We start from the raw sequence: 21726 nt of genomic DNA, 5'->3' as shown, positions 1-21726 counted from the left end.
CATGTTGTGTATGCCGATCCAAATTTTTATTTTATGATATTAAGTATTAAATTTGTATTTTTTATTTTAGAGAATTAGAATATTTTTTATTGGATGTATTTCATGTTATTATTTTTGAATTTATTATAATATTCAACTTAAAGTGAGATATATTAATTATAATTGTCTAAGATTATATGGTTTTACTTTAGAAGTAAAAAATATTTATAGCAAAATAAGAAAATAGAAATATGGTGGTGGTTATTTCAAGTTTTGGTTTTATATATAACTAGTATGTACAAGCACTTCGTGCCTGCCAGCGAATATTGTTTGATACAACATATTCAATTTTTATATATTTCATTTTTTTGAATTAAAATGTATTTGTTGTGTTCGGTGTACTTTATATTATATTTTTTTGTGTTTATGATAATGTTTAATTTAAGGTGAGATATGTATTGGTGGTAGTTACTTAGGATTATATAGTTTATTTGTACAAATTAAATAATGTGAAGGGCAATATAGGAAATGAAGATTACACCATGAGGGAAGTTATTTCAAGTTTTGGCTTTATATATAGTATAAATATCTATGGATTGTCTATATAAAAATTTATATAAGTGTATACACCATTTATCGTTCCTTTATATTATTTTATTTAAAGAAATAATGATAATTAAAAATGAATAATATATAATGGACGTATAATTTTTTTATACTATGATACATTTTTTTCTTTAATAATGTTTAATATCCGTTATAATTTTCTTGATACGGTCAACATATTTTCAACATCCACTTGCATTATTTTATAGGAGGGTCAACTACAGATGTTAAAGTAAACTATTTTCTTATAGAAATATATTAAAAAATCAATTTAATACTCACTGATTAAGAAAAAAAATACTCTCTGAGTCAAAGGACCCATGACCACCAACATTCTGCACTTTTTCAGTTCAGCAGTTTCTCCACTCTCTTTTTTTCTTCTCAAAATCAAATAAAAAAAAACAGAAATATCATAATGGCTTTATCATAAAACTGAAACAAAACCCATCAAAAAACAAAACATCTCTTTTTCTTTCTTCTTCCTTTCTTTCACAGCCTCTTTTCTCTCCTCGCTATTTCCCTCTCTTCGGTTTCGAATTCTCAACCGCAATAATGGATACGTTGATTGCACTCATCAATCGAATTCAACGCGCGTGTACTGCACTCGGCGATCACGGCGGTGACGCTTTCCCTACTCTATGGGAAGCTCTTCCCTCCGTCGCCGTCGTCGGCGGCCAGGTTACTTCGCTCTCTTCACTTCTCTCTTTTTATTTCGCCTTCTAGAATGTTCTACTGCGCTTCTAGAAGAAGAAGAATGTGCGGTTTGAATTGTGAATTGTTCGAGATTGTAGCAGTGATATTTTATTTATTATGATTGAATTTAGTTTTGTTAGTTTTTAAGAAATGATATAGTGCTGCATTCATAAGCGATCAAATTATATTTAGTTTCTATACGTGTTCCTAGAAGAATGTGTGATTTGAACATTGAATTTGTGAGAAATGCAGAGTTCTGGAAAATCATCGGTGTTAGAGAGCATTGTTGGACGCGATTTTCTTCCCAGGGGATCAGGTTCGTTCATGTTAATGTTAATTGTAGAACTGTTGATTTTATTTTATTTTAAATTTTAAATTATGTTTGCTTGCTAAGGAAGCTTATGTGGAAATGAAAAGTTATTCGTAGAAACTTCATATCGCAGCAGCAGCCAGCAGCACTATTATTTTCATTAGGTTAAACTATTCAATTTTTTGTTCCTTCTGTGATGCGAGTTCTTAATTTGGTCCTCATACACAAAAAATGTTTCAATTCATTCCTTACATGTGTAATTTTTTTCAATTTGTTCCTGGTGCCATTCATTGTTGTTATGCTATGGCTTGTTGGAGTTAAGGTATAGGACCAAATTGACAATCATTTTCATATCATATGTAGGGACCAAACATATAATTTTTTGTCATTATTGGCCAAAATCATTTCCAGTTTGCCCAGCACTTTAGCTCCAACAAGGTGAAAATATTTGTGCATGCAAGAAGTAAATTGATTTTTTTACGTATAGGTGATCGGATTGAAAAGGAGCTTCACATATAGGGACCTAAAGTATAGTTTAACCTTTTGCTTGTTATTCTTGATATTTCTTAAGTTTTATGAAATGTTATATTTATTCACCAAAGTGAAGGTACTGAGAGTGGAAGCAGTGGAGTTTACTTTATCTTTTAATTATTATTTTTTGTGCGCTACTGGTAGTGGAAGAAAATAGAAAAATGGTATTGGTTAATCTTTGATTTTTACAGTGAACAATAGTTGGATTTCTTTTATATTTTTACATTTTGAGTGATGTTTTTAGGGATTGTGACACGGAGGCCCTTGGTACTGCAACTGTACAAAATAGAAGAGGGGGTACAGGAGCATGCAGAATTTCTACACTTGCCAAAAAAACGATTTACAGATTTCTGTATGTCTTGCCTTCTCATGCTGTGCATATTTGATTTTGAATAATCATTTGAAGATTGTAGAGAAAAAATGAGAGTTGCTTGAGTGAAATGCAGATCATATGTTTTTTACTTTCAAATTGTGTAACTTATATTGTAATATTGTGTATTGAATCAATTTAATTGAGTATACTGTAGTTTTGTGGATATTGCCTCACTTATCTGTGTAAATTTTAAATTGTCAAACTATCATTCTCACAAGGTATTAATTTTTCTCTCCATTGCTTGTTTATAGGACAAGGGTAAAACCCCTTATCAAGCACGTGTATGTTACAAGAAATAGGAAGGGAATGAATTAGTTTTTTTTGTTACAATCTGTTAGTTAATTAGAATGGGAGGCAAAAATCCTATAAATAGGATTAGTGATGATGTATGAGGGAGCTTTTGATTGTTAAGTGGGAGAGTACCTGATTTTGGGAAATCAGTTACTAGGGGCAGTGCTTTCATATGTAATTCAAGCTTTAAGCTTTCATACATAGAGAAATATACATAGAATCCATTTAAGATCAAATTTTGATCTTGAACTTCTTCTCTAAACACTAATTTCTTCTTTATTTCTTACTCTAAAAATACTAGATCTATTACTGGTATTAGAGCACCATCTTAGTGCCCTGAAAATCTCACTTCTCCGCCACGACTAGCTTATGGTATCTACAAGGGGAATAGCAAGATCAACTAAAGATTGGATCCAAGAAGGGAAGAGATGAGGCGTGAAAGGGAAGAGCAAAGGACCAGACTTGAATGGAATGAACCAAAAACAAAGAGGTTGGAGGAGGTGATTGATCAACTTACTACGAGGCCTAGGGTTCCTAATTCACATGAGGAAGGGAGTGGAATTGGGGAAGACCACGAATTACCTGAAATTCGTGGCAAGGAGAGGTAGAGAAAGCTTGAAATCCCTATTTTTTTAGGGGAGGATGCCTTTGGGTGGATTCAAAGGTTGGAAAGATACTTTCTTTTGAAGGAAGTAACTAAAGAGGAGAAGATGCAAGCTACCTTGACGGCATTAGAAGGTAAAGCCCTCAGTTGGTACTATTGGTGGAGTAGGTGCAATCCTCATTCTTCTTGGGAAGGGTTCAAGTTGGTTGTAGTAAGGAGATTCCAACCCTCAATGGTTCAAAACCCATTTGAGCAGTTATTGGCATTGAGGCAGCAAGGAACTGTGGTGGATTATATTGAGGAATTCAAAAACTATGTAGGGGCCCTCAAAGAAATAGATCCATATTTTGTCAAAGGCATCTTTTTGAATGGCCTCAAGGAGGAAGTCAAGGCTGAAGTCAGGCTGTATGAACATCCAACCCTTTCTGAGGTAATTCAAAAATCCCTTATGATAGAAGAGAAAAATTTAGTCTTACAAAAAATGCAAAATCTTAGTTTTTCCCCTAGAAATCCTAGCTACTCCAGAAGTACCTACCCAAGTAGGTCTGTCACTATTGAGACCAAACCTGGGGGGAAAGAAGCCTGAATAATCCTCTATTAGTAGTGTCTCTGTTAATACACTTGTTGGAGATAGCTGTAAAAGTAGAGGAGGAGTGTTCAAGCATCTAACAGAGGCTGAATTGAGAGAAAAGAAGGAAATGGTTTATGCTTTAGGTGTGATGAACTCTATAGCAGGGAGCACAAGTGTAAGAATAGACAATTTAGAATGATCCTCTTGGAGGAGAAAGAGGATGATGAGGAGATGGACCCAAGCGAGATGCTAGTGACTAATTTGCAGCTGTCTTTATGTGCTATGGCAAAGTGGTGATTTTGATTGATTGTGGAGCCTCCCATAATTTCATCTCCTCACAATTGGTAACTAGTTTGAATTGTGGTGCAATACACTCCAAAATACATAGTTGAGGTGAGGGATGGTCACAAGATACAATGTCAGGACAAGTATGTAGCCTTGAAGTTGTTCTTGCAAGGTTTGGAAGTGGTCCAATAATTCTATATGTTTGAGTTGAAGGGGGTGAATGTGGTGTTGGGATTGGAATGGTTAGCTAGCTTAGGGAGGTCAAAGCAGATTCTGGAAAATTTGAATTAACTTTGAAGAAAGGGGGCACATTACATCAGATAAAGGGGGATCCTTCTTTAACTAAGACTCAGTTATCTTTAGGAGCCTTTATGCAAGTCTTAAAGGAAGAAGGAGAGGGATTCTTGATACACTACAGGGAATTAGAGGGGGCTAGAGTTTCTCCGGCATCAATTCCCACTGAGATCACAGAGGTATTGAACCAGTTTGAGGTATCATTTGGGGATCCTCAAGGTCTTCCTCCCAGAAGAAGACATGCTATACATCTTAAGGAGGGAGCAACATTCCTAATTTGAGACCCTATAAATACCCTCACTACCAGAAGACTAAGATTGAAAGGTTGGTGTTAGAAATGCTCACGACAGGAGTGATAAGGCCTAATATCAGTCCATGCTCCAACCCTATAATTTTAGTTAAGAAAAAGGATAGGGGGTGGAGATTCTGTGTGGACTGTAGGGCCTTAAACAAGGTTACCATTCCAAACAAGTTTCCAATTCCCATTATTGAGGAACTCTTAGATGAGTTGGGAGGGGCTCATATATTTTCTAAGCTAGATTTGAATTATGGGTACCATCAGATAAGGATGAGGGATGATGACATAGAGAAGACAACTTTTAGAACTCATAAAGGGCATTATGAGTTTGTAGTCATGCCTTTTAGCCTCACTAATTCCCCTTCTACTATCCAAGCCATGGTGAATGAAGTATTACATAAGTTCTTGAGGAAGCTTGTGCTAGTCTTCTTTGATGACATCCTATTTCAACAAGGATCTTCCTACTCATGTGATGCATTTGTAGCATGTATTGGAAGTTTTGCAGGCTAACTCTCTTAAAGCAAACAAGAAAAAATGTACTTTTGCTCAAGAGAGATTAGAGTATTTAGGTCATGTTATCTCTGGCCAGGGTGTGGAAGCAGATCCCTCTAAGGTTGAAGCTATAAGTTTTTGGCCTAGACCTAAGGATATCAAGGAATTAAGGGTTTTTTGGGTTTAAATGGATATTACAGGAGGTTTGCAAGGGATTATGGTAGAATAGCAAGACCTTTGACTGATTTATTGAAGAATGATAACTATAGATGAATAGAACAAGCCATTAAGGCTTTTGAAGCGCTATAAAATCAGCCATGACTAACCTACATTTGCTGGCTATTCCAGATTTCTCTCAAGTCTTTGTGGTGGAAACTAGTGCATCAAGTAAAGGCCCAGGACAATTTTAATGCAAAGGGGAAAGCCTTTGGCTTTTTGGAGTCAGAGATTATCAGTAAGGGCTTAGCAGAAGTTTGTCTATGAAAGGGAGTTGATGGCATTGGTGCAAGCAGTACAAAAATGTAGGCACTACTTGCTAGGGAGACATTTCATCATAAGGACCGACCAAAAAAGTCTCAAGTTTCTCAATGATCAGAGGCTCTTTACAGCAGAGCAGTTTAAATGGGCAGTGAAATTGCTAGGTATGGATTTTGAGATCCAATACAAGCCAGACAAGGAAAACTTTGCAGTTGGTGCCCTTTCAAGGAGGGAAACGTATGCAACTATCTCTTTGGTATTCATAGCTGATTTTGAAGGTTGGACTCAGGAAGTGGAACAAGATTTCAAGCTGAAACAGATTATCCAGGACCTCCTTGTACTTCCAGGGAGTCATGAGGGGTTTGAATTCAAGGGATGGGTGTTGATGTACAAAGGAAAGCTAGTGATTTCAAGGGATTCCAACAAAATTCCTCTTATTCTGAAGGAATGTCATGAGATACCTTTTGGAGGGCACTCAGGATTCTTCAAAACTTACAAGAGAATAGGCAGTTGTGTGTATTGGAAGGGTATGAAGGCATATATTAAGAGATTTGTTGAAGAGTGTGACACATGCCAGAAAAATAAATACTCTACTTTGACTCCAGGAGGACTGTTGCAGCCACTCCCTATTCCCATCCAAGTTTGGATGGACATATCAATGGATTTTGTTGGAGGCTTACCTAGAAGTCAAGGTAAGGATACCATTTTTTTTGGTAGTGGACAGACTCATAAAGTATGCTCACTTTTATGCCTTGGGCCACCCTTATTTTGCTAAAGAAATAGCTGTGGTATTTGTCAGTAAAGTAGTGAAGCTACATGGATTTCCTACATCGATCATATCTGATAGAGATCCTATTTTCATACGCCAGTTTTGGAAAGAGTTGTTTAGACTGGCTGGAACTCAGTTGAAGCTAAGTACCTCTTATCACTCTCAAACAGATGACCAAATAGAGGTGTTTAATAGGTGTTTAAAGAATTATTTGAGATGTTTTGATGGGCCAAAACCCAAACAGTGGCTACAGTGGTTATTTTGGGTTAAATTTTGGTATAATACCACCTACCATGGGTCTACTAGTATGACACCTTTCAAGGCACTCTATGGAAGGGACCCTCCTATGTTGATGAAAGCTGGGGAATTCCCATCCAAAATTGAAGATGTCAACCAATTGATGCACCAAAGGGACCTCATTTAGGGGAACTCAAGCAAAATTTGCTCAAGGCCCAAGACCAGATGAAGAAACAGGCTGACGAGCATAGAAGAGTGGCGGAATTTCAGGAAGGAGATTGGTTTATTTGAAGATACAACCTTATAAACTTAAATCTTTGGCTTCTAGACCATGTGCTAAGTTAACAGCCAGGTATTATGGACCCTATTAAGTAGAGAGCAGAGTAGGTCCAGTAGCATACAGACTAGATCTCCCTAAACAAGCTAAGATACATCATGTTTTCCATATATCTCTGCTAAAGAAGGCCCTCAAACCTAACCAACAACCTCAACCTCTTTCCCCACTGTTAAATGAAGAGTATGAGTTAATGGTAGAGTCAGGGAGTATATTGGATTGAAGAGAAGATCATCAAGGACAGATTGAGGTGTTAATCAAATAGGATCAATTGCAAGTTGTAACAATTCATGGGAATCAACTGCTATGATACAAGAGAAATTTTCTTCTTTTCACCTTGAGGATAAGGTGATTCTTTTAGGGGGTATTGATAGGACAAGGGTAAAACCCCCTATCAAGCACGTGTACGTTAGAAGAAATAGGAAGGAAATGAGTTAGTTTTTTTCTGTTATGATCTGTTAGTTAGTTAGAAAGGGAGGGAAATCCTATAAATAGGATTAGTCATGATGTATGGGGGAGCTTTTTGATTGTTACGTGGGAGAGTATCTGATTTTGGGAAATCAGTTACTAGGGGCAGTGCTTTCATCTATAATTCAAGCTTTAAACTTTCATACACAGAGAAATATACACAGAATCCATTCAAGATCAAATTCTGATCTTGAACTTCTTCTCTAAACTCTACTTTCTTCTTTCTTTCTTACTCTAAAAATACCAAATCTATCACTTGTTATCCTGCTTGCTTATCTCATAGACTATAGTCAAAATGTCTTAGCCACTATTATCCTTGGCACACATATGAAGTTTCCTTGTGGTACCGTGTCAAAGACTAAAAGCTCATGTGATGTTTTCTGCGATATTGTGATGTCATGTAGTAATCATGTTTGACAGCATAGGATATTTTACTAAGATTATAGAAATGCATCTTTGGTTGCAGTGCACCAATTTCCCAGGTTGACTGAAGCATATAATAGTAGCTGCTATCTTACCAGTGTCACCTCTTTTTGGTAATTGTTATGCAAGTTGACACTGGTGGGAATGTATCAAAGACTAAAAGCTCATGTGATGTTTTCTGCAATATTGTGATGTCATGTAGTAATCATGTTTGACAGTGTACGATATTTTACTAAGATTATAGAAATGCAACTTTGGTTGCAGTGCACCAATTTCCTAGGTTGACTGAAGCATATAATAGTAGCTGCTATCTTACCAGTGTTACCTCTTTTTGGTAATTGTTATGCAAGTTGACACTGGTGGAAATGTATCAATATTGGTTTACACTCACTATTTTCTTATGATTTTTACATAGAGATAGATAAGCAATATATATTTTCTAGTCTACTTTTTTTTAATAGAAAAACTATTCAAAATTGTTTGATTTCTTACTTATCTTTTGTAGCTTTGGTTCGAAAGGAAATTGAAGATGAAACTGATAGAGTGACTGGAAAATCAAATAAGATATCTAATACTCCTATTCATCTCAGCATCTACTCCCCTTATGGTAAGGAATTTACATTTTCATTCAGGTGCCACATATCCCTTGGTTTTGTTTTTCCCCTTTGTTCTTGTACATGATTTCCTTGTGGGAAAAGGCTCTTGCTGTGTGACAACATTTATGTCACTGAACTCATGTATATTTTCTGGATGAAACAAGTATTCAGTCCTTAGCATGTTTATATGTACTCGAAAAATTTGATGCTGTCTATGTTGGTATTTGTACTATCTTTTTAGTTGCCGGGTGTCTTACTTACAATCATGTAAAGACAACTTGGAGTGTTTACTTTAGTACAAATATTTAATTAAAATGCGTCGTGTTTTGTTAACTTGTTCAAGCATTAATATATTTCCGATGGCAGAAGAAATTTGATATTCAATGAGTCACTCATTCTTATATTTTAAGTGGGTTGTAAAATTTCCAACGTTTTGTACATGTGTGTTCTGCTTGTGGGAGAGGTTGCTGTCTGTATGTGGCATTTGGATTTTTCATATTTTTTTTTATGTTTAAGCTTATCTGATTTTAATCTTCTTTGTTGGTAGTTGTCAACCTAACACTGGTAGATCTGCCTGGTTTGACAAAGGTTGCTGTAGGTACACTTTCTTTGCATTTAATTTTCTCAATTGAACATGGGTTTCTGCTTTCTTACTATCAATTCTTTTTCCTATTTTTGATTTATAAGTTCTCTTTAATTTTGTCAGAGGGGCAGCCAGAAAGTATCGTCCAAGATATAGAAAGCATGATTTTCTCTTATGTTGAGAAGGTAGTTTACAGGATGTACTTCTATGCTATAGAAAAGGAATTCCCATCTTTATTCTTTTCTGAAAGGTTTGATGCTATGATTAAAAAGAGAACAGAAAATGGCATTCTAACTTACCGGGAATAGCTGAGATCCAGCTCATTCCTCCCATTTACTAATTTAAGAAAAACGATCCTTTACATTTATTTCTATAAAACAGTAATACATAGAGGTTTCATATTTTCTGTTGTTTTGAAATTTAAACCCAACAAAAAGGAAGTTGACATTTTGAAAAGCAACTATTTTTCTATCTACAGAATGTATATGATTTAATTTCATTTTTAGGAAATCAGAGGGGGAAATGGTAAAGGTTTAGTCTTTCATTAAGTTTTTACATAATTCATGTTCTTTCGATTTTCTTATATTGCAACTTTTTGCTCTTTGATGGCCACAAGGTTCAAAATTTAGTTGCGGTTATGTTACATTTGCCGCAACTCTAGTCGGTTGCAAAAAACATGCGGCCTATGCGGTTGCAATGCAATTGTGGAGTCTGTTTAAACCATAATGTTGTGGCCGTAATTTCTGTTGCAGACTGCAATTCAGAATAGAACCTTGGATGGCCTTTAGAAGTAGGTACTGCCTGCCTGTTGAAGAAATTCTCTTTGCAAGATGAGATAACAAGTTCAGTCTTAATTTAAACTAGCGTGTTGACATGCACTCTCGTGCCTGTCAACCCGCTTTCCTATAGTTTGTAATGTATAGTTTATATTTTATAAATTCAAATATAATTTTTTGCGCTAAATTTACGGTTGAATTTATTCAATTGGTCTAATATTAAATTTTTTAAATACACTTTTAAAATAAGAAGATAATAAAAATAAAATAAGAAAATAATATTATATGGTTTTTTGGTAGAAATAAAAAGATATTGAGGGCAAAATAGGAAAACACAAATTACACCATGATAGATAGTTATTTTGTGTTTTCCCTTTATTAATAGTATAGATAAACAATTCATTGATACTAGTGAGTCAGTGGTGATGGTCATATTCTGAGTTATTTATTTTAGGGCTTTGTAATTTTTTTGTATTATAGTGTTTGATATCTTAATAGATTTTTTGTTGCTTCAGTTAATTGCACTTTAACTCTTTCATGAATCTACTGATAACTTGTATCTTTTTTGTATTGCAGCCCAATTGCATAATTTTGGCCATTACTCCTGCAAATCAAGATGTAGCAACATCAGATGCAGTCAAGGTTGCCAGACAAGTTGACCCTTCAGGTGCAATTGCTGCATTTTGTTTACAACCATGCTCCAACTATTCGAACCTTTATGTATTTATTATGTTATTATTATGGCTTTTCCTGACATTGCCTTCTAAACCTTTTGTCTTAGGAGAAAGAACTTTTGGAGTATTGACAAAGCTTGACTTGATGGATAAAGGAACAAATGCTTTGGATGTAAGAACTTTTGCTTTTCTAGAACACCCAGCTGCAAACTCATGACAGTATATGTTTTGCTCTTTTAATGAAACTTGATTTGGACTTTCTATGTATCTTAATTCACATCGATATAGAAAGTTTTCATGTTATGGCCACAACTCTCTCATTTTGATCATATGTAGGTCCTTGAGGGAAGATCTTATCGACTTCAAAACCCTTGGGTGGGAATTGTAAACCGTTCTCAAGCAGACATCAATAGGAAAGTGGATATGATTTCTGCTCGTCAAAGGGAGTCTGAGTTTTTTGCCACCAGTCCTGATTATGCACACATAGCCAGTAGAATGGGCTCAGAATATCTAGCAAAGCTTCTTTCCAAGGTTTCTACTTATTTTTACTATTATGCTGCTACAGTGGTGCAACAAATCGGTGTAACTTGAGTACTCAGAACTGGTTTGGTTTCAGCATTTAGAGTCTGTGATAAGAGCTCGGATTCCAGGGATTGCATCTTTAATTAATAGAACCATTGATGAGCTTGAAGCAGAGATGAGACACCTTGGAAGACCAGTTGCTATTGATGCTGGGGTGAGGAGTATATATATGCTGTCAATATCAGTTGAATGTAATTACCATTAGGATATTTATCAAACTTCTTTTGATTTTATCAGGCACAACTTTACACTATTCTAGGATTATGCCGCAACTTTGAACGGGTATTTAAGGAGCATCTGGATGGAGGGTAATAAATCATAATTTGTCTCTTTGATTTGATATGTTGTGTTTATTTCAAATTTAAGCAGCAACCATATATATTAACTAGATGTCTGAGTTAATCCTGTATCGATATCAGAAAAGATAACTGTATCTCTTACCCAAAAGAAATTATGCTTTAGTTTTTTTATCCAGCTAGTGGTGAATTGCAAGTTTGCTAATCAAGCACATACATGTCAATTAAAAATTTGTACATTGTTAACTGGTGTAAGAATGATGTAGGAAAACTGGTCTAGAGTGCCATTTTCCGCAGATGATAATAAATCTACTTACACTTGAATGTGTAGACATTAGATGATGGGCCTCGTCTCATGTGTTCTTCACTTGGTCATCATTTAATACTTCTAAGATGGATTGGTCTTGACCTTTCTTATATTTCTTCCTCTAGGCGACCAGGTGGCGACCAAATTTATTTAGTTTTCGATCACCAGCTTCCTGCTGCATTCAGAAAGCTGCCAATGGACCGTCATTTATCGTTGCAAAATGTGAGGAAAGCGATTTCAGAGTCTGATGGGTACCAACCTCATCTAATTGCTCCAGAGCAAGGTTACCGACGCCTCGTAGAGAGCTCTCTTAATTATTTCAAAGGTCCTGCGCAAGCTTCTGTGGAGGCTGTAAGTGCTTCTGCTTTAACTACTTTATTTATCTGGTTTACTTCTGTTTCATTTGATCCAATGAGATGCAGGTGACCTCATCTAGTGAGAAAAGGCTTGGTTGTTCTATGATTGACCTTGTTTTATGCTGTCTTTGAGACTAACTTAAATGCTGACTATGTACTTGGCTAACTATTGAACTTTCCTCTGCAATATGCTAATTTTGGTAGGTTCACTTTGTACTCAAGGAACTCGTGAGAAAGTCAATTGCACAAACACAGGTTTGAGTTAAAAAGGAAACAAAATGAATTCAGCAATGGTTTACTCTCTAGATGAAATATGCTTTTGGTTAATTTTTTCAATGGTGCAGGAATTGAAGCAATTTCCAACTCTTCAAGCTGAAATAGCAGCAGCTGCTAATGAGGCATTAGAGAGATTTCGTGAAGACAGTAAGAAAACAACATTGCGACTGGTGGAAATGGAATCTGCTTATCTCACTGTTGACTTCTTCCGAAAACTCATATATGAAGCTGACAAGGGAGGGAAGAACTCCCCTGAAGACGCATCTTCAGAGGGACACTTCCAAAGGATTGGTTCAAATGTTTTATCTTATGTTGGGATGGTGTCGAAAACACTGAGGAATACCATTCCAAAGGCTGTGGTTCACTGTCAAGTGAGGGAAGCTAAGCAATCTTTACTAGATCGTTTTTTCACACAACTGGGCGCAAAGGAGGTACAATATAAAAATTATGAATCACCTGCCACAATAACAAATTTTACTAACATCCACCCGATGGTAACATTTGGTGTATGTGAACTGGACAAACAGTATATTTCTTCTCGGTTTTCACCCCTTTCATCCAAACCAAAATGTTTTACTTTTCAATCTGTTACCGGATTTCATTCTCCTTATAAATTTTACACCAGAACACAGAACACAGAACAACACCATATATTGATTTCCATCTAGTTTGAGATGCCTACCAAATGTTACCTATGTTAATATGTTAAAGCCTTCAAGGCATTACAATGTAAAACAGCTTAAAACTACACTAATAATTGAAACAAGATAACTAAAGGGAGGATGGAAGGACATGAATTAACTCATTTTCTGGACTAACTTCTGTTGTTTATTTTACAGGCAAGGGAACTGGCACGTTTGCTAGATGAAGATTCCTCGGTGATGGAAAGAAGGCAACAATGTGCCAGGAGGCTGGAGTTATATAAGTCTGCAAGGGATGAGATTGATGCAGTTCGTTGGTCAGCATGAGAAGAAAATTGAGTGAAAATGAAGAAATTTTCGTATAAGAAGTATATATTACAACGATAGGGTTGGTCAACATGAGAATGCTGCAGCTATTTATATCCGTTTTCTTTGCTTACTCTGATGTCTGATTCAGATCTCAAGTGTTATGTGCTGTTTTTGCCCATAATAGAGTTGGTTTTGCTTTTAAGGTTTAACTGATGCACCAGAGACCCAAAAGAAAGACCATTTGCTACTTATTTTTAGTTATTTGGGCAGTACATACCCTACACTACCCACGCGTTTAGGGTATATGTGGATTGATTGAAAGGGGTGGAATAAGATGCATGGGAATAAATGACATTACTTATTATTGTTTGGTTTTATTAAATTGTGATAAAATTAAATGGAGTTTGATTGAATTTATTTCATAAAATTTCTCTATTTTCATTCTCCCAATTTGAGGGATGTAAACTGAAAATTTTGTTCTGTTTACTTCTGAAATAATGGAAGTTGTAAATGCAAACATTTTGTTTGTAGATGTGACCACATCATCTCCCATTATATAGCAACTAGAGTCCACTTGTTTTCGTTTGCTCAAATCTCACTATTTTAGTCATTTGCTATTTGCTAACTGTAGCTGATACAATCATACATTTTTAAATAGAAGAGGGAGGAAATAGACAATACGGACAACCCATTTATCAGTTATGGCTTCATACCTACCCAACAGTGTATCATATTCTACTTATTTATGAACAAATATCTAACTTTCATTATATTCCCAATTTGGTGTAGAAAAAAGTTGGCCTCCTCAAAAAGAGAAAACAGTATTTATATAATTTATTGAATTTTTAGTTGAGTTTTTTTATTTAAACTAATTATCACACTTCACCACAGCAAAAATATTATTTTCAATATTTGAACAAGTGATATGATATCTCATCACAATACAAGCAACCTTACTCTTGTTATAGACACTTCACCATGTCGTTACTCAAACGATAAGAGCATGACATATGCATCATGGAGGAGAACTATAATTGGAGGCAGTACAAGTTGATTTTAATGTTTCCTTTGTTGCACGTCTGGAATTGATTACAGTTGACACGCTGGTCCATATCCTCAAAATGGTTTCCATGTCATAGCTGATGTGGTTAGAAGGGGAAGCACATCTCCCGTCCCACAAGTTGTATCACTACATGTGTTATTAGTTTATCATTGGTTGAAAAAATCTATTTAAGTTAAAAAATTAATAGTTAATTATTTTCCCGACAATCATAGTTGATGATACATACAGTGACACAATTTGTGGCATAACAGATATGTACCAGTTCAAAGGGGCCTTTTCTTGCCTGTCTTTGTCACCACAAATGCATTCTTTCTTTTAATCTCTTTTGTTAGATCTTAGTATGACTAAAATGTTATGAATTCGATTCTTGTGAGACATATTTTTTGGGAGAGACAACCATACAGATTAATTTTTATCTATAGGTTAAGAAGATACCATTGGTAGTACTAAAAAAAATCTCTTCTATAATTTCAATTTCTTTTAATGTGTTTTATGTAACATTTTAAAGTTTTTTCCAAGTCTTTTTTTAAATATAGTAGTTATCAGTGAGATTCCTTAAGTGCTTGACAAACAGAGCTACCCTTAAGTTGTTATTACTTGCTAATAGTATTAATGCATGACTGACAAACCATTGGGGAGACCCCAAAAAAAATAAATGAATTATATCTCCAAACTTATTTAGTTATTTTATTAGCTTTTTCTATTAGTCATTTAGTTGTAATTGAACTTTACTCCAAACCATGAATAGAGAAAACTTAAATTATTATTACTAATTAACTTTTATCTATATATTATCACTCACCATATCTATTATTATCACTCATTAAACTGAGATGAAATTATAGAGCATATAGAGAATAATTACTAAGTACTAATTTAATTTTAAAGCTGTATTGTACTAGAGATGATATTTCTTGTATTACTAATTTACCATTTCGTATTCATTTAATCTAATTTTGATGTTTTAGCTAGAATTATATTTTTTTAATTTAGTAATTTTGCTAAAAATATTAACATAATAAAATATATCCAAAATTGTTTCTTTTGGTAATAGATGATGAAAGATAAAAAAAAGATGTCCAATGCGATAAATGAAGAGATAAATGATAGGATAAAATTGAGTGATAGTTTGTTAAATACATATTAAAAAGTTACCTTGACACACACAATCCAAATAAGATTCATTATATTAGAAGTATTTTTAATTAATATATCCAAATACAAATCAAATTCAACAAACATACTTTTATTAAAAGCTAGAAGCCGGCTAACAACAACTAAAACCAAATATTTTGAAAAGTTCGAGAAAAAGTTAAAAACCCTAAAACAAATTGTAATATATTGTCATGGATTAAACTAAAGTTTAATTCTTCATTTGAGCCTATCATATACTCTACATTCACCCTCCTCTATGTTAATGGCAAGGCCAAGGAGTTAATGATTCATTTCCTTTCAATTACATCTTGGTTTGACACTTTGACTCTGACTCATTATAAAATCACTTATTTTAAGTGATTGATCTAAATTATATAAACATGACATAATATCTAAATATGGCCGCCATGTATTCATCAAGAGATAGTGGCTTCTAAAAATCACTATAATGATATGAATGGCCACAATATGGGGAATGCCATGCGACATAACATAAGTGCTCTTTATGTAAAGGAATCTCTAAAGGACCAAGGTCATTTCCCCATCATGCTATGAGAGTCTGCTCCTTTTGCATTGTGTCCCCATATAATATAATGTACCTTGAAACGCATTATCTATATTAGAAGATGGGTATTTTCTACTTACCTTCCTCACATAGGTCAAGGTCCTTACTATGTGTTCTTTGTCTAAGTGGGAATAATAATAATGCGGAGTTCAACTTCTCTCCAATATTGGAGAGACCCATATTAGAATGTGATGAGATTTTTTTAATTTTTTATTAAAAAATAACATAAAATCATAATTATTAAAAGTTTTTTTTATTAGGTGTCACAATCTTCATCTAATATTGGACTCTAAAATATTAGAAATGATAAGATAGTATCATCAAAGTGCACAAGGGCACAACTGTTCCTAGACAAATCACATACACTATAATATAGATACATTGATATGAAAAATACTATAAGATTTGAAAGAAAGGCATAATTGAAAAATATCTAAAAAATCTAAGCATCTTATATTATATATGTTGGGAATATTTGAAATATGTTATTGTATTAGTTTTACATTGTTTAATATTAGAATAGAGTAGAATAACCATGTTATATATTGGACTCAAGACCCTTGTTATAACGTGTACCAGATATAAGCACAAAAAAGAAACACCTCATGGACAGGTGGGCCCTTGGGTGTGCTGGAGTTTATAATCCTTATTCTCTAATAATATCTTTGTTGTTACCGTAGAATTGCTGCAAGCTACGGTAACAACAATCTTGGTAGCCGCTCTGCGCTCCCGGGTATGTAGGCACAATTGGTTGAACCCCGTTACCAAATTCTCTTATTTCTTCTATCTATTTATTCTATGCACTTTATTTGATTGCTTGTGGCCAACGCTGCACAACGATCGCTTCTGCTGCACCAATAATTGACATCAGAGCCAATTGGTATATGACTCTTAACCCAGACAGCAGATAATAATAAAATAGGGTGAATGCATGATTGTTAGACAATGTGTGTCAAAAGTACTGCACAAAGATAAACTAGATGAGTTGAAGGAGAAGAAAACATGGCGAAACTGTTGTTGGGGGCGATATATGTTGATCCAGAATACCAAAAACTCATGTACTAGATTAGGATCAAGGTGGAGATAGAGACTCATGTGTTGAGTTTGACCCAGAGACATGTGGTGACAATATCCCTCTAGATGTCGAGAGAATGTTCTCAATTGAGATGAGAAGTGAAATATCCTAATGACATATCTGAGACGTCATAGTGAAGGATGTTAATTGTTAGCATATCCACAAAAGCAGAGAGACACTGACTGACTTTGATGTAGGGTGTTAAATGGGCATCGGCTTTGATGCAAGTTGTAATACGAGCATTGATAGAGATACAGGGGTGTGTGACATGGGCATTGGCTTGGATGCAAGGATGCGACACATATATTAGTTAGTATTGACGCAAGGTGTTTGCTGTGAGTATACTCTTATGGTGGAATATAATAGTTCTTTTGAACTAGGATTGTCGGAGTAGACAATGGTGGTAGTGGTTGAGGCTTTCCCAGGAAGCTCCAAGGTTCAGTTTGACTAAGTATTGAAGATGACGATTATTGATGAACTTTTGTGTAGAGGTTCCAATATATCAAAAGACTTCCTAACAATAGGTGGCTAGGCGGCATGTTCCATTTGATGGCGGTACGGGAAGCTGCACTACAAGTTTAGAGAGCTAGGCTCTTGGTAACATCGTCAAGTATATTCAGAAGGTCTATGTTGTAGGGGAGCACTTAAAGAGAATTAGACATTGAGCAAGATGTAATCATATATTCGCTAAGGTGGAGATTCCTCTGTAGCTTTCCTAAGGAGTGAGATATTCGTCTATTTCAATCAAGGTGGAGATTGTTGGGAATGCTTGAAATATGTTATTGTATTAGTCTCACATTATCTAATATTTGAATAGAGTAGAGTAACCAATGTTATATATCGGACTCAAGTTCCTTGTTATAACGTGTATCAAATATAAGCACCAAATAGAAACACCTCATGAGCAGGTGAGTGTGCTAGGATTTGTAATCCTTATTCTCTAATAATATCTTGGTAGTCGTTCAGCGCTCCCGGGGACGTAGGCACAATTGGTCGAACCCCATTACCAAATTCTCTTGTTTCTTCTCTCTATTTATTTTGTGCATTTTATTTAATTGCTTGTGATCAACGCTGCACAATAACTTTCAGTGCACAAACAATACATATTTTTTATGTTTGTGGGAATAAGGTTGCATTTATATAATCTTCTTAAAACTTATTTTATTTTAGTATGGATGCTTCATAGCTACCTTCCTTCTTAATTAATAGATCTTTGGTTTTAACCTACCTTTAAGTGAGCAAAGGCCACAATTGCCTCTCACAAATAAACGTATATGCTTGTGAGTTGTGAAAGTTGGCTAATGGTATTTAAAACTAGATTATTATTAAGTATATAATATACGAAAAACAATGCAGAATGTTAGGAAGTAAGTGAAATATAATTGATTAGTCAAATGTAGGTAATAGAACTAATTAATTTCTTCTAAGGGGTCTTCTATAACATCTTTATTGGTACCCTATCGTACATCTTTTTCCAAATCGATAAAACTCATATATAAAAAGTTTCTCCGACTTCTTTGATATCGCTTTATCAATATTCATAGTAAGTATATTGCTTCATGTTCCACCTCCCAGCATAAATCAAAATTGATACAAGTTTTGAAAGAGGAAATGATATGAATATAGCATTTGCAACTGAACAACACATGAAAAAAGGAAAGTTATACTAGCTTTGAAAAGTCAGAAAGTGGTTTTCAACATCATATGAAGATAACAGTGTGAGAAACAATGTAAACAAAATTCTTTGTATTCAGAATGTGAATAATTTTTATTCTTAAATCTTAACCTTTGGAATGTCAAAGTTGGCAACAATGACCAAATTCTCTATAAATAGGAGACATCCATTTTCTTTCATGCATCACTAAACTTTCTCTCAATTGCTTTATCCTTTTCAGTCTTAAATGGCTCTTTGTATTTTCTGTCTTCTGCTCACCTTGCTTTTCATGCAAACTATGGCAGATACTTCATGTAGTACAGATTGTTTTGTTCAATCTAGGGCAGCATATTACCCAAATTCTGAAGTAAATGGCACAGACGGTAAGAAAAATGATAAAAGGATAACAAATGCAAACCTGAAACGAGATTTCTCACCATGTTTTCTCACATGCTTCTTTTCAATTCATTGCAGTTGGAGCATGTGGATTTGGTTCCTTTGGTGCTACCATTAATGGCGGGGACGTATCAGCTGCATCGGATCTTTATCGAAATGGTGTTGGCTGTGGCGCCTGTTATCAGGTGAGCGCTGGTGAAAATAGCATGACAACATGAATTTACCATGCATGTTTTCTGAAAATAGCATGACAACCTTGTAATACGCTAAATTCCCTATGATATGTAAGATAAATGAGAGAATTATATTAAGACAAGTCCACGATTAAGGATATGACCGAGCCAAATATTTATAAGTCCTTTAGACAATTCTCATTTTTTGAGCTAGCTTTTATAGTTGAGTTAGGTCTACTTATTCTAATAAATTATATAACTATGTAATGATATTAAACTTTATTTTTTCTGTTATTTCTGTCATTTGGTTCTTATTTGGCATTCATGTACTTAATTCAACAACACTTTGCAACTTAAACAGTATGCAGTATGAGTTTGAAGGTATTAAATGTCCTTATGTTATATTTTTGATCCATCACTAGGTGAGGTGTACCAACAGTGCCTATTGCTCAAGCAATGGTGTCACTGTAGTGATAACTGACCAAGGCTCAGGGGATAACACTGATTTCATTCTTAGCAAAAGAGCCTTTGGTGGAATGGCTCAGACCCCAGACAAAGCTACTTCTCTATTAGCTCTTGGTGTAACTGATATTGAATATAGACGGTAAGATATTGTTCTACACATGACACTTTTAATTCATGTCTGCATCAACTTTTATTTATTATATATGTAAAATTGTAAGTATTCAATAAATTAAAGAGTTTAACTTGGGCCTCTTTTTCTATCATCAGTGTTTCATGCAGCTACCCAAACAAAAACATAACAGTTAAGATAGTTGAAAGCAGCAGTAACCCTCATTTCTTGGCTTTTGTCATATGGTTTCAACAAGGAAAGAGAGACATAACAGCTGTGCAACTATGTGAGGTACCTTCTGTTTCCTTGTCAAGTGATAAGTTGAAGTTTTGTAAAATATTTGAGTTGAATTAACTAACAAATTTGAATAGATAATTCAGTCAACGAGGACTAGGTTAAAGTTCAGTATCCAAATATAATAACTCATTATCTATAATGAAAAAAATTTAATGTTTCTTGACCAAGAAATAATTTCTTTCATATAGAAAACACTAAATATACTGTTCAACTCTACACTAAATAAACCGATTCAGAGTGAGAACATTGAAGTCTAAGTCTTATTTGTAAAACCATGATTGATACTGATGACTGTAATCTCTTTTACTCTGCAGAGTGAGAACTTTGTGTGCAAGTTATTGGACAGGAGCCATGGGGCAGTTTGGACTAGTACCTCTCCACCTAATGGTCCTCTATCTTTAAGGATGTTGTTTAGTGATGAAGAAGGACAAGAAACATGGGTTGTTCCTGTTAATGACATACCTCAAGACTGGATTGCTGGAGAAACATACGATTCTGGGGTACAAGTTGATCAGTAGAGAAGCTGCAAAAATTCTTGTATTGATATGTCATAAACATGTAATGGAAGAAATAAATGTTACCATCTTAATCAAGTTCACTCTATTTGCCCTATTTTCCCTCTTATGGTATCGTTTTTCTCCAAATATGTGGTCATGGTCAATACGAGCACATATCATTGTTGTTGAGGAACAAGAATTTGATGTTTCAAACCATGTCTCACACTAATAAGATTGAAACAAAAACATAGATAAAATACCAGAAAAATTTATATATACCATTTTGAAAGCGAAGAAAGTCACATGACTTTCGTTGATGTCTACCGTTAAATATAAATCTGTCAGCCCAGATTTTGATTGAACAAGTTAAATCAAAATACAAATTGAAATCTAAGTCATTCAATTTTTTTTCAAACAGTACATGTTGCACAAACTTAAAGTGACTGAATCAAATTCCATCCTTGTTACAAACTACTTCAAATCACGTTTTAACTTTTAACTATACAAAGTGGTTGTGAGAGTGTGAGAGAGAGGTCCATCCTGAATCCAACATGCACTAAAAGGTTGATTTTTTATTTTTCACTGAAGACCTTTTTTCCCTTATAAATTGCCCATCTGGTTGACAATGATTACAATTGGTATATACAAACTCTACCATCAATTATAACTTATCTCAAACGAACTATATTCATAACATATTATATTAAGGCCTTTTATGTTTGGTTTAAGGTAAGTGGAGGCCTGGGAAAGGAATCCCATTTATACATTGATATATGTCACCAAATTGTTGGATTCTTAATCTTTGATCAATCATGACGAGCCTGCTCTCAATTACAGAAGAGGATA

The 21726-nt window shown here is 34.6% G+C and overlaps 2 protein-coding genes across 2 annotated transcripts; both read left to right on the top strand.

The window, feature by feature from the left end:
- Positions 904 to 13795, top strand: LOC109331616 (dynamin-related protein 1C-like). The gene is made up of 15 exons (XM_019566236.1): positions 904 to 1263; positions 1531 to 1594; positions 2364 to 2471; positions 8541 to 8642; positions 9179 to 9229; positions 9338 to 9399; positions 10567 to 10657; positions 10772 to 10836; positions 11001 to 11195; positions 11281 to 11400; positions 11484 to 11554; positions 11975 to 12200; positions 12410 to 12460; positions 12550 to 12912; positions 13321 to 13795. The coding sequence occupies exons 1-15, from the start codon at positions 1138 to 1140 to the stop codon at positions 13447 to 13449; spliced, it is 1824 nt and encodes a 607-aa protein (XP_019421781.1). The 5' UTR covers positions 904 to 1137; the 3' UTR covers positions 13450 to 13795.
- On the top strand, positions 19191 to 21024 carry LOC109331617 (expansin-like B1). The gene is made up of 5 exons (XM_019566237.1): positions 19191 to 19326; positions 19418 to 19524; positions 19935 to 20116; positions 20245 to 20377; positions 20698 to 21024. Exons 1-5 carry the CDS (start codon positions 19191 to 19193, stop codon positions 20899 to 20901), a joined length of 762 nt encoding a protein of 253 aa, XP_019421782.1. The 3' UTR covers positions 20902 to 21024.

Source organism: Lupinus angustifolius, chromosome LG17 (assembly GCF_001865875.1).
Source record: "Lupinus angustifolius cultivar Tanjil chromosome LG17, LupAngTanjil_v1.0, whole genome shotgun sequence".
Lineage (NCBI taxonomy): Eukaryota > Viridiplantae > Streptophyta > Magnoliopsida > Fabales > Fabaceae > Lupinus > Lupinus angustifolius.
The sequence above is the reverse complement of the archived record's forward strand: the minus strand, read 5'-3'. Positions and strand labels throughout refer to the sequence as shown.